General features: G+C 42.8%; 1 protein-coding gene across 2 annotated transcripts in view; it reads right to left on the bottom strand.

The window, feature by feature from the left end:
• LOC306967996 (glypican-6-like) overlaps positions 1-13291 on the bottom strand; it is a 98856-nt gene that overhangs the window by 22330 nt on the left and 63235 nt on the right. The window contains exons 5-7 of one of the 2 annotated variants that reach the window (XM_079563230.1): positions 5847-5977; positions 5083-5226; positions 3636-3665 (exon numbers count right to left, since the gene is read on the bottom strand). In XM_079563230.1, coding sequence (XP_079419356.1) covers positions 3636-3665; positions 5083-5226; positions 5847-5977 — 305 coding nt within the window. The remainder of the gene's footprint in view (positions 1-3635; positions 3666-5082; positions 5227-5846; positions 5978-13291) is intronic. The other variant, XM_079563231.1, reaches the window with a different exon arrangement.

The raw sequence follows: 13291 nt of genomic DNA, 5'->3' as shown, positions 1-13291 counted from the left end.
TTATAAAGCCAGCCATTTTACACTTGAGCAAGGATTACTACGGTCTGGAGGGCTCTTTTGGGGGATGTGACAATATAAGACAACTAAAACATAACATAAATGAAGAGTAATCTTTTGCACGGTATTGCTTTAAAGTAGTGTTGTCACGATACTGAAATTTTAAACTCGGTTTTGATACTGATAATAAAACTCGATTCTCGATGCCGATTTCGATACCACAGTAAAAATAAATCCCCTTTTAAATATCATATTTGCTGTAGGAAACTTGTGTCTCTTTCCTTCTGCACTGTATTGTCAACATTGCAGAACACTCAACATTACATTAGTTTTTTTCAGATTTACCATGTTCTTGAGACATTAAGTAATAAAGGGTCTAATTATTATCTCTGATTAACTGTTTTTGCACATGGTCAAATGCTTAAACCTTATACTGTATTTGGTGATTTAACTTACAATACTATAGGAGCTTGTGCGGGAGATTGAGAGATACCGGCTAGATATAGTCGTGCTCACCTCCACGCACAGCTTGGGTTCCGGATCCCAACTCCCCAACTCCTGGAGAGAGGCTGGACTCTCCATTTTTCTGGAGTTGCTCGCGGAGAGAGGCCGGCGGGCCGGGGTGGGTTTGCTCATAGCCTCCCAGCTCAGCTGTCACATGTTTGAGTTCACTCCGGTGAACGAGAGGGTCGCGTCGCTACGCCTTCGGGTTGGGGACAGGTCTCTCACCGTTGTCTCGGCCTACGGGCCCAACATCGGTGCAGAGTACCCGGCCTTCTTGGAGTCCCTGGGAGGGGTACTAGATGGTGCTCCAACTGGGGACTCCATTGTTCTACTGGGGGACTTCAACGCCCACGTGGGTAACGACAGTGAGACCTGGGAGAGAGTGATTGGGAGGAACGGCCTCCCCGATCTGAACCCGAGTGGTGTTCTGTTGTTGGACTTCTGTGCTAGCCACGGTTTGTCCATAATGAACACCATGTTCGAGCACAAGGGTGTCCACAAGTGCACGTGGCACCAGGACACCCTAGGCAGGAGGTCGATGATCGACTTTGTAGTTGTGTCGTCTGATCTCCGGACACTCGGGTGAAGAGAGGGGCTGAGCTGTCAACTGATCACCACCTGGCGGTGAGCTGGATCCACTGGCAGGGGAGGAAGCCGGTCAGACCTGGCAGGCCCAAGCGTGTCGTGAGGTTCTGCTGGGAATGACTGGCGGATCCCTCTGTCAGTGGGGTCTTCAAATCTCACCTCCGGAAGAGCTTCACCCAGATTCCGAGGAAGGTTGAGGACATGGAGTCCGAGTGGACCATGTTCTCCTCCTCCATTGTCGATGCGGCTGCTCGTAGTTGTGGCCGTAAGGTCTCTGGTGCCTGTCGTGGCGGCAATACCCGAACCCGGTGGTGGCGTCCGGAAGTAAGGGATGCCGTCAAGCTGAAGAAGGAGTCCTATCTGGCCTTGTTGGCTTGTGGGACTCCTGAGGCAGCTGAGAAGTACTGGCAGACCAAGCGTGCTGCAGGCAAAAACTCGGGTCTCGGAGGAGTTTCGAGAAGCCATGGAGGAGGACTATCGGTCGGCCTCGAAGAGATTCTGGCAAACCATCGGGCGCCTCAGGAGGGGGAAGCAGTGCTTCACCAACACTGTTTACAGTGTGGGTGGGGGGGCTGCTGACATCGACTCCTCAATCCCGTCGTCACGTCTTCCAATGAGGAAGCAGAGGCTGGGGACTCAGAGGTGGGCTCGTCCATCACCCGGGCTGAAGTCACCGAGGTGGTGAGAAAACTCCTAGGTGGCAAGGCTCCGGGGGTGGATGAGATTCGCCCTGAGTACCTTAAGTCTCTGGATGTTGTAGGACTGTCTTGGCTGACACGTCTCTGCAACATCGCATGGCGGACGGGGACAGTGCCACTGGATTGGCAGACCGGGGTGGTGGTCTCTCTCTCTAAAAAGGGGGATCGGAGGGTGGGCTCCAATTACAGAGGGATCACACTCCTCAGCCTCCCCGGTAAAGTCTACTCCAGGGTGCTGGAGAGGGTGCTGGAGAGAACACATCCCGCGGGAGGCATGTCCGAGTGGGACAAGACCTCGTGGAAGGCCCAGGACACGCTGGTGGGACTATGTCTCCGAGCTGGCCTGGTGTCGCCTCGGGGTCCCCCAGAACAGCTGTAGGAGGTGTGCGTGGATCGGGAAGTTTGGGCATCTCTGCTGAGACTGCTGCCCCCACGACCCGGCCCCGAATAAAGCGGAAGAAAATGGATGGATGGATGGAACCTACAATACAAAGTGCTTACAGACTGGATCAGGTTATACACTGTCTGTTTCTGCCTTCATGAACAGTAACAGTCACTGTGGTCACATTTAGGAGCCGAACAGTGCATTAATTCAAAGCACAAACTGCTAAAATTGGCCTCTAAAATTCCTCTAAATATATTCATGAGTTAAGTACAGATAGGTAACATGCACAACATACAGTTGACATTGGTAAAATTTCATTTTGTTGAGATTTTTCACTAGCAAGGACCACGCCACAACAAAGTGCAATTAAGATTTTATTCACAAGGTTATAGTGTAGAGTGAAACTGGGCGAGACTGTGGGTGGGGGCTCCGTCTCGGATGAACCCAGCTATTCGGGACCCCCCTTCTAAGCAGGAGAATCATTGCTGAAATGGATCAGACATGAAGGGAGGGTGGGGTCGACAGTTTCAAACAAACTGAGATGACGAGGCTTTGCTTGGCATATAATGGCTCGTGAGTAATTAAGAGGCGTGGTTAGGTGAAAGCAAGAGTGGTTGGTGTGCAGTGTGATAGGTTGAGGCGTAGTCCTGCTCCCGAACCTAGTCAATAAATATTGACTCCATTTATGGAGAAAAAAAAAGGCTTAATAGCCAAAGCTAACTGATACATGTAAACCAATGGACGCCGCTAAGCTAACATTAGCCACAATCGTAAATTCTACAGTTTCTATAAAAACGCCTGCTGCTTTCAACCTGGTACTGCACCAGTAATCATATCCTACACTTTGACAATGGAGGCTTTTAGTTTCACGATTTTATTCAGGGTTTAAGTGAGTACTTTTTAGCTCTAATTAAAGTTTTGATCGTAGCACAGCAGGTTCCTTCCGGCACTCTGTGAGCGAGCAGGAGGGGGAGGGGCTGTTCTGCGCACAGCGCGGAGGAAACACAGAAAGTATCGATACCTGCTCAAATGAATATCTAGCTTCGATATCAATTGTAGTATCGATTTAGCATCCACAAATCAATTTTTTTGACAACCCTACTTTAAAGTTAGCCCACAACAGCAGACGTTTCCATTGTCATTGATGCTGCTGTATCTTGCAAATATTTAGATAAACTTGCCCTCTTATTGGACAAACTTGTGACTTTATCTTACACTGGAAAGACAGTTATTGACAAACCAACTAACATAAACAAAAAGACACATCTTCTCCGGATGTGCTGAAAACACAAGGCAGAATATCAAAAAGCTGACCAAAATCTCTCTTTTTTTTGGTTTGTCATTATGAACTATCCCATCCGTTTTCCTGCATACAAATAAAATCACTCGCATTTATTTCACACAAAAACAAAAAATCTGAAAGCAAAAAAGACAAAAGTTACGAGGAAGAAAATATTGAACCTTACACTGTGTTGCATCTCATTCCAAACATTCCTCTGGTTTGCAGCATAAAGGCAGAGAAACAGACAGTCTAAATTAATTCACAGTAGGTGGAAGCGAGCTTTGACGGACATGCAGAGCTACAGTACACACACACACACACACACACACACACACACACACACACACGCGCACGCACACACACACACACACAGAGGCTGTTGTATACGGGACATCAATAACGTGCGCAATGTGAATGGGACTGAGTGGAAATGCAATTAGCGTCGAATAAAACAAACAAGTCCTTTATTATTTGCGGGTTCTAAGCGGCAGATGGTTAGAAAACAGCGGCTTTTCAAATTGAGTTTTTGCACCGTCTAAATAACATATTATTAACCTGACAAAAGGCATTTAGAGAGCGAATTGAGCTCGCTTTTCAGACTGCAGGGGGGAAATGACAGCTCCACTAAAGGGAATGCATAAATTTGGTTTAAAAGCATGAAGGACAGTAATATAAAGCACTGTGCAAAGGTTATAGGCAGTTTTTTTTTTTAACAAAGAAATGTACTTCAATGGTGGAGAATCAGCAAGAGTAATTGCTATAGTAGAGTCAATAGAATTACAATTCTATTTAAAATAAGTAAATTCAAATCAAATACATTACTGTTATGTTCTTAATCTAAAGGAGTGAAATTTGTATATTCAGTCTGTATTTACTTATTTTTTTTAAGTAATGCAGCACCACCAACTGTAATCATCTTTGTGCATTACATTTCCATTACAATGAAAACCATCTTACACTTTTAAAACCCAGCTTAAAACTTTTGCACAGGCTCATCGTTTTCTAATCTAAGTATCTTCAACAACAAAGTTTTTTTTTTTTTTTTTTCACAGGATGGAGGAGCAAACGGCAGGGCGGCAGTGTCTGGAAAGCTAATCCATGTTGAGCACTGTCTCTTAGCTCAATAGTACTGGCAGCTTTGTGTTAACCTTTAGCCTGCGGCGGCGTTTTTAGCTCTCAAGGTTGTCGGGAATGGAAATCCATACATCGAGATCCAATCCCGCAAACATGTGCTTCATCTGGTGGCAAATAAAGACCCCGCGTTACAGCAAACAATTGATACGGCCAGTCTTAGAAAACCCATCTGTCTCCTCCTTCCATCCCGTTCCATTCTGTCCTGTTTGCAAAGTACAAACAGGGATGAGAAGGGCAGCCAAAGTGTCATGCCGCACCTTCCGCTGCCCTCCCTGCGGTAGAGCTGTTGATTCGTTACCACAAACACAAATCAATAGAGATGAGGGGGGGGTTGGGGGGGGGACCTGCTGAATGGAGCACGGCTACAAAGAATTAATTTCCTGCTCTGGGGTCTTACCGCGGCAAATCAACAGCTTTAATCAACGGTGTCAAGTCAGGAAAGAAACAACATTTATGCCAAAACAACAACAACAACAAAAAAGCTGTTGAAGGCTCACCAGTCTGTCGAGGCTAGTGCCAGCTGCGGTGGTCGGGCGCTCCTCCGGGCTGTAGGGCTTGAAGCGGGCGGTGAACACGTCCGAAACACCACGTGCGGATCGGCTCATTCCTGCGGGTTTGGGCTGGCCGCAACCTTGGAAGACCTGCAATTACACGGACAGGGGTGAAGCCGTAGTCAGCGTCTGAAATTACCCCCGGAGGCAGCGGAAAAAATAGGGCGAACATGTTTGCTTAAGGCCAAGAGACATTCACCCCGCGTTACCGTACATGACAGTGCGCTACGTCAATCTGAGGTTAACTCCTCTGATAGATGATTCAACTATGGCTATTTAAAATGACAGGGTACGTATTTTGATGGGATTTGGGGGAAAACGCCACATATACTTAAACAAAACTGCATCTGTTGCTTGGGAAAAACCAGCAGGGCATTTAACTGAACGGGAGCTGGCATCTTAATGTGTGTAGGCAGTCGGATATCTTCACAACCACCTACATTTTTTTGACGTCCTGACTACAATTTTGTGGGCAAAGGAGAATGCAGTAAAGCACAGGAAACACATTAACTACTGTTAGTTGAACTAAGATTATCTGACCAAAGCCCAACATGTAATTCAAATACAAAAGCTAAACTTGGACATAATTAGCATGTGTTGTCCAGGGCACACCTTTCAGAGCACAGCGTGACTTAGTAGTTCCACTTTGTCAAACTTTGTCTGTGATGTAGAGTTATTTTTCCAGGGTGGAATAAAGCTAATTGACGTACCCTGTAGGAAACCTGGGCGCTGTTATCTTGCATATTCATGATGGCCTCTGAAATCTTCACATCAATAGGCTCCATGACAGATTCAATGTTGAAAGGTCCCTCTAGCCTCTGCGCGACCAGCAGCATAGCATCTGTCAAAACAGTGGTAAAGGTTATTGAGGAGAAGCAGAGACGAGAGGTGCCGGGTAACCCTCCATGGACTGCTAGCACATAAAATGGAATTGACTTTAACACTTAAGCTGTGTAAAAACACTAAAGGATTATACTGAATAAACTCTCTGTAATTAGTAAAGAGTTGTGTTTATGTGCTTAGTGGTTCCCTTGTGTCCGTATAGAGTTACTGACTTGTATCTGTAAATGTGATACCTAATATAAAACCAGATAAGTATATATTTCTCTGAGAAGCCTCGAATGAGGGTTTTCTGTCCGACAGTTTGTTGTGTAGAAAAGACTGGTCAGGCTACATTTGACCCATCTTAGAGTCACCAAGAAACATGTAAGGAGCATTGGGGAACCCGCAGTCAAGATCTGTAGACGTGAACTCGGTCAGGATTACTGAAGTGGAAGATTAGCCAGCTGTGCATGTTTTTTGGGCAGAGAGGAACGACTCGGGGAGAACATGGAAACTCTGCAACAGCTCAGTCTCGGAAACAAACCCAAGAACCAGACAAGTTTTGACTTCATTCACATAGAGTTCACAGGGTGTATCAAATGTCAAGTTAAGAGTGAACAAGACATTATTTTGAGAGTTTCCTTAGCAAAACATTAGAGGAGTTGTATGTCTCTTTTTTATTGGTCTTATGGGAGGTTTATCAGTAAACAAAACAAAATCAAATGCACATTTTTCTTTTGAACGCAGCGATATAGAATTGTTGGGAAAAACTTTAAACCAGGGGTGTCAAACTCATTTTGGGTCACGGGCCGACATTCAGCTCCCACGGCGGGTCACGGGCCGCATATAATAGGTCATTTTTTTTCCAATAAATGAATAATAATAATAAGCTGTGATTTGGTCAAAGCCCCAACTTGACTGTAGCTTCATTAAAAAGAACGGTTTACACTTGTATTGCACTTTACAAGCCTGTGTCACAAGTTCCGCAAAGTGCTATATAGTAGTCATTATTCATTCACTCCACACTCGGTGGTGGTAAGCTGTTATTGAAGCCAGAGCCGCCCTGGGGCAGACTGTCCATTTACCACGTGGCTGTATAATGTGTTGTTCATATCCTGAGCTCTTATTATGCCAGTGCCCTCTGCTGGACACTTGTGGAACTCTTTTAAATGTAATGCCCCCTAGTGGCTAGAATGATCATTCAGGTTATTATACATTATACATACTCTGGAATTTATGCTCTACAGGGCAGGGGCCAGACTAAATCATCTCGCAGGCCGAATCAGGCCGCGGGCCGTATGTTTGACACCCCTGCTTTAAACTGACATATTTTTGGCTGAACTCTTCATGGAACTCTTAAAGTAGCGCATTAGATATTTGGTAATCATTTCAAACACGTTAATCCCTATCTTACACTTTGATGCTTAGAACAAGCTACCGTATATTGATTTGTGCAGCTGATCCTTAAGACTACTGTCCATATGGCATGTTACTGTTCTGTCTGTCATAGGATAGAGACATGGCTCTGACAATTTACTTTTCAAGTTCTCTCGTCTTGTGCTATCCTGTCTAATGAAGCCTACTGGGAACCAATAATAAAAAATAAAAAAACATGCTACATTGATCAAAGGCAGCTTATATTAATAGCCGATAGGGATGCAACAATTCACTCAAGGCCCAATTCGATTGGAGTTCCGATTTTAAGTTCCCGATTTAGATTTTTTTAAATCTTTTTTTTTTAGAAAATGAATACGACTTATACCAAAAGATGTTTCATTTGTTTTTAACACCTGCATATTTGTCCTTGTTCCTTGTAGACGTGAAGACATGAAAATATCCTTTTGAGTGTTTTTTTTTTTCTTCTTTTTTTAAACTGCCCTCAGCTATGTCTTTACTGCAACTCTCATATGAGTCTTTTTTTTTTTTTTTTTTTTTTTTTTTTGCAGTTTGAACATAATGCTACCATTTAGAACAAGGTGTGGAGCTTGTCTTGAGAAAAAGTTAGCTTGCGGTTTCTAGTAATTTTCCGGTCAGGCAAAATAGAGTAGCTGAGGGTTGCTTTAAAGCAGTTTACATTTTTAAATCGATTTTCGATGAATCGTTACATCCCTAACAGCTGATCTTCCCGGTTTGATTTGTGCACAGTACCTAAGCCCCTATTCCCTCGCTCCCCTCCAAAACAAACCCCTGCTCCATGTTGTCAGGATTTGTCAGGAATAGTGTCAAAGCGTGTTCCAGTATGGGAAGTTTCTGCATTTTAGTGCAAAGAAAGGATAAGCTGGATCAAGAGGTTAGGAAAATGCTTCCTGGATAAATTGGAGAAGCGATGTATCTGTGGGCACTGCAGCACTTTGATTAGTCCTTGGGAAAGATTCAAAGATTAGTGAAACATACATGAACGGCACAACTCCAAGTGTGTGTTTGACCCCTTTAGATATTAACAATAATTAATATACTCTCAATTTCAGATTTATTCTCACACACACAATTCTAAAACAGCCTCCAACATTATGGAACCTCTTTTTTTTGTGCTGATTTTCCACAATGTAGTAAACACAGATGAACCAGAATCAACTTTTTGAATACAAAACTATGCTGACTTGGTATTTTCCTTCATCCTTTTTCGCCCGTGTTAAATGTAACCATTTTCAGCTGAATCAAAAAGAGCGTTTAATGAGACCAATGGAAAGGTCATACATTTGAACCAGTCTGTGATTCCTGTCCTGTCGTGGCCACAGCAGCCAGCACCTCACCCCTTATGAAGCGTAAATCCATCTCGGGGCAAATTCAATTTTTATGTAGATCTGCTCAATCAAGTCAAGCAAATTAAGTTATGCTGCCCGCAACAAATAGTGCTGATGAGTCATTGATTTAATAGAACTTTTGAAAAGCCAAGCAGTTATTTACATTCGCTGCGGGCTATCAATGCTGTAAGGTCAACGGCTCATTAAGATCACCGCATGGACACAACCTTCAAGGCCTGGCTTCAACTAAAGACACTCGACATGAGTGCCTCTCAGCTTGGAAAATAAATACAGATAATTGAACATTTGATTATACATCTTCCCTTATGACACTTCAGAGAGAAAAAATAGACGTTTGAGTGCTCCAAGCATAGGAAGATTTCCAAATGAATTCATTGCATAAATAATATGTTTGAATGGACTTTGCCAAGCCACCAAGTTGCATTATAAATGGGTATATCTAGACCGGGCTCTTAAGACTGTCTGACAAGAGGTTTCCAGCCGGACCTCCCGGGACAAGACCTCACCAGTGGCCTGTAATAACCACTCTTCAATTTCCTGCCATTACTAAATAAGGTCACGGTTCTGTCATGTGCCACCACAGACACAATTAGACAGACAAGCATATCACTCATTTCATCCGGGTGAAAAGATAGATGCATATGAAGCTGGACAAGTGCGCTGTAACTACACGATGCTACGAGTTTGCTTCCGTGCATTACATCACACGAGACACTTGTGTAACAAAACAAAACAGTTAGGTTCTCCAGCCCTGTTATTTAGCTTTTTTTTTTAAAAGAGAGCATTATTTTTCTGGCTCCTGCCATTTGAGTAGGATGACCTGGAGGTGGATAAACAAACACTTTCCAAATATAGTCGGAGATGCCAGACTTAGAAGGTTTAGACTTGTACAGAAACATGTTATTACTAAAGGATAAAGCTCTGAGCACTGCCTATTACTGATCAATCTGTTATGAGGTTTGATTGCCTCCTAATATGCCTCCATAAATTAACAATATTCAATGTGGTCTCCTTTGTTAGTTAAGCGCTGACTGATTTTTTTTTTTTTAAGCTTTTAAGCAATACGGTTCTTCATGAAAAACACAATGCTGCATAATCAGTTTTATTTTTTTTCCATTTTCTTTTCAAGACAAATAACTCACCCCTTCACCTACTGATGCTCAAATTACCCTCACTACAAATCATTTCTTGCTAATAACTGGTAGTTTTGTTTTTAGATTAATTCAAACCGCTTCACCCCTCTGTGAGCCAGCAGAGCCAAGTGCAATTTGCATCATTCAACAAAGAGAGATCACATTTTGGACAAAGTGGCCCATCGGGCACACACAAACCAGCTTTTTATCAAGATTGTTCCAAATGCAAAACTATTTTGATCATTTCCGTAAGAAAAAAAAAAAAAAAAAAAAAAAAAGGAAAAGCATGTAAAGGAATTTTGCTTTTGTGTCTGTTTTGTGTAGCTCGAAATAAAATATTCAATCAATCAATCAATCAATATAAAGCAGCATGTACTATATTTCAGTTACAACATACAACATATGCTAAGGATGCAAAAATAATAGTATGATGAACTTTTTTTTTTTAAATGTGAAGTACCGCAAAATTGAAGGCATAAGGCACTGGCAGCTGTTCCTGTTTTGCAAATGAAAGTATAGACGCAATAAGCTTTTGCTTCTGCCAATTCCTTTTCAGGCATTAGGTACATTTTTCCTCTCTTTACATGGAAAATGTCTAAATGTCTTAAAATAAAATCTGAATCAGAGTAATTAGAATGTAGGACTGATTATACTTTTACTAATGAATATTCCAAACATATTTTATAAAGCCATGTATAAAGGGTAATGTAGGACCTTTTCCCGGTTAAAACAATTACTCCCATCTTATTCCTCATGGTCCAGTCTCCAAACAGTGCCACAGGATTGGCTGTAGACAAGTAGACTGAAACGCACCATTATTTAGATTGACCATACACTTTAATCAAAATTTGATTGAAACAAAACAGGCCCTTTACGTACTGGGTCAAAATAAACACGTACTAACTCTTGATAAGCACATTTCTCTTCATCGGTGCTCATCATGTTACACTTGTATGAACGATTTGCAGGATGATGCCACTGTTGCCACTGTAAAGTTCAAAGACCAAAGAAGACATTTCTGAATGTTGTGAAAGAGGAAGCTTGTAGATTTGTGAGCACTACCGCTGAACAGAGGATAGAGCAAAATGGAGCGGGGTGATTGGCTGTTGCCCCTGAGGCAAACAGCCACAAGTAAAATGTGAAAAAGGGAGTCTCAAAACAAACAAGCGGATTGTCTCTTCCTTTCCTTTCTTTGCTTAAAGCCACAGGACAGTTTTGTTTGTCTTTAGTTATGTATCTTGTAAACTTGATGCCTCCATTACGAAGTTTGCACATGACAAGATGACTAAAAAAAAGGAGAATTCTATGAATTACAAACACACCGAGAAAACTTAATACATAATGAGCTAAAGATAGAAGACACTAACAGCACAAAACACAAATTGGGGACATGTCCACTCGCAATTCTTCTCGGACCGGGCGATCACTAATGGCAAAAAGCATTACAGCTCGCCGCAGCTCCATTTCCTTTCCAATTATGTCAAAGCCTGGCCCTTTGAAGAGCCCCTCTGTTTGTTTACACTGCGGATAGTGAGCCGCCTGTGATGCTCGCTGCGATTTCAATACACAAAGCCCTCCGCCAAATGTGTTTTCCCTTTTTTTCCCTACTTCTGCACTACAATCTCAGCTGACAATATGCTACCCAACGTATACAGCAACCGGCACAGACGTATATAATCAAACGGCAAATTGAGATTTCGCCGTCACTTGCCCATTAGCGATCGACTGTTGACGACAATGAGTTTCTTTGTCCACGGATTTAAGATTCAGGAGTGTCACTCAAAGCAATCGTGATGTAAATACGCACTTGCCTCAGGTACGCTGTGTGCTTATACCTACCCAATATCAAAAACACACACGCTTTAAATTCAACTGTCAACCACCAAACTGCAAATTTAGGTCAGAGAGGCCACATGGGATCGCTTCATATTTTATAATAAAAGAGAAGGGGGGAAGAAGATACCGCTGGCATTTGGAAAGAAATATATCATTCTCACCAGATATCCACAGCTTATCAGATGCGAATGCACAAAACTGGCAACTTCATATAAATGTGAAAACAGACGACGGCAGGATGACGATGTTGGGGGAATGCGATTGGAGTTGGTGGAGCCGTGTGCGGTTGAGTCCCCAAAGGAAAGGCGGGGTGCTGTGCTGCATGTAGAAAACCATCTACCTACATGGAGAATTAATGAGTCTCATTTATGAGGGGGGGCAGAGAGTGCGGTCCGCTGTGAGGCGACTGCTGCTACTGCTGCTCCAAGGCAAAATTTTCCCCGCGCATCACTTTCGGAAGAGCACAGATAGGTCAGTGTCCAGCCAGTGGAAGGAGGTCTTGGTATTATCATCACATAGCCATGCAAACAGAATCCAGTGGTAGTGAGGAGGGAGCGGGTTGCTTAAGTGTGGTGTTTGAAGAGGGGGTTGTTTGGTCAGTGTTTGAAAGTGCTAGACAGGGACTTATTTAAAAAAAAAACTTTTCAAGCCGGAAAACAAACCTCTGGTGAAATGAAAATGAGCCATATTCTACTATATTTTTAAATTATCGTATGTGCCAATAATGTAATTCAGTGTGGTGGTCAAAAGCATTTAATTCTGACAGGAATGAAGAATCTCCGCTTTAACATTAAAGTCTACTTTGGTTTTGGGGAAAATAAAGCCGTAACAATTATTCCAAAGTTACATACCTAAAATGTGCATATTGCATTGGGAGAGTGTTCTCACAGTAACCTTCACTGAATCCTTTCACTAAAACTGCAGTCGAAAGGTACGGCAATAACTGGGACCAGCAACTAGAGGCTTTTGAACAAAAACATGAAATATGAACGCAATGACTTCGGCCTCATACTGAGGGTAATTTTCCTGCTTGTAGCATCAAACACGTTTCCTTCCAGTGTCTCACAAAACCAAACCAAAAAATCCAAGGTGGGAATATTACGCTGGGCAGTGCCTCTTTATCGAGATTGATGTCCACTTAAATTCAGGCTATGTGAGCCAGAGGCAACCTCCAGCAGACAAGGACAAATAAGGAACGTGAATGGTCCATCTATGGCCCTTTGCCTGTGAACAGCTTCACAGGATGAAAAATTGCCCCTGTGTAATTTGGATTCTGTAAAGCATAGCTCATCTGTGGTTCAGTCAAGCAACTAATGGCACCATACCAAATGGTGCAGGAATGGAACGGAAAAAAACAGACACAAATACGCGTCCCCAAGTCCTGCTTTATCCTGATAACACAGTCCTTGAACATACTGTAAACACCTGTAAAAAGAGACTATTACTTCTATGTGATATGCAGTGCATAGTCAAAAAGATCCCACAAAAAAGTATGATAGCGTATCAAATTACTTACTAAGTATACATTTATTTTTATATTGCTGTCAATTTATCCTAAATCTCATCTTTGGGGTCATCTTTGTAGACACAATACAGTAT

Source organism: Gobius niger, assembly GCF_951799975.1.
Source record: "Gobius niger genome assembly, chromosome: 9".
In the NCBI taxonomy this organism is placed as follows: domain Eukaryota; kingdom Metazoa; phylum Chordata; class Actinopteri; order Gobiiformes; family Gobiidae; genus Gobius; species Gobius niger.
The sequence above is the reverse complement of the archived record's forward strand: the minus strand, read 5'-3'. Positions and strand labels throughout refer to the sequence as shown.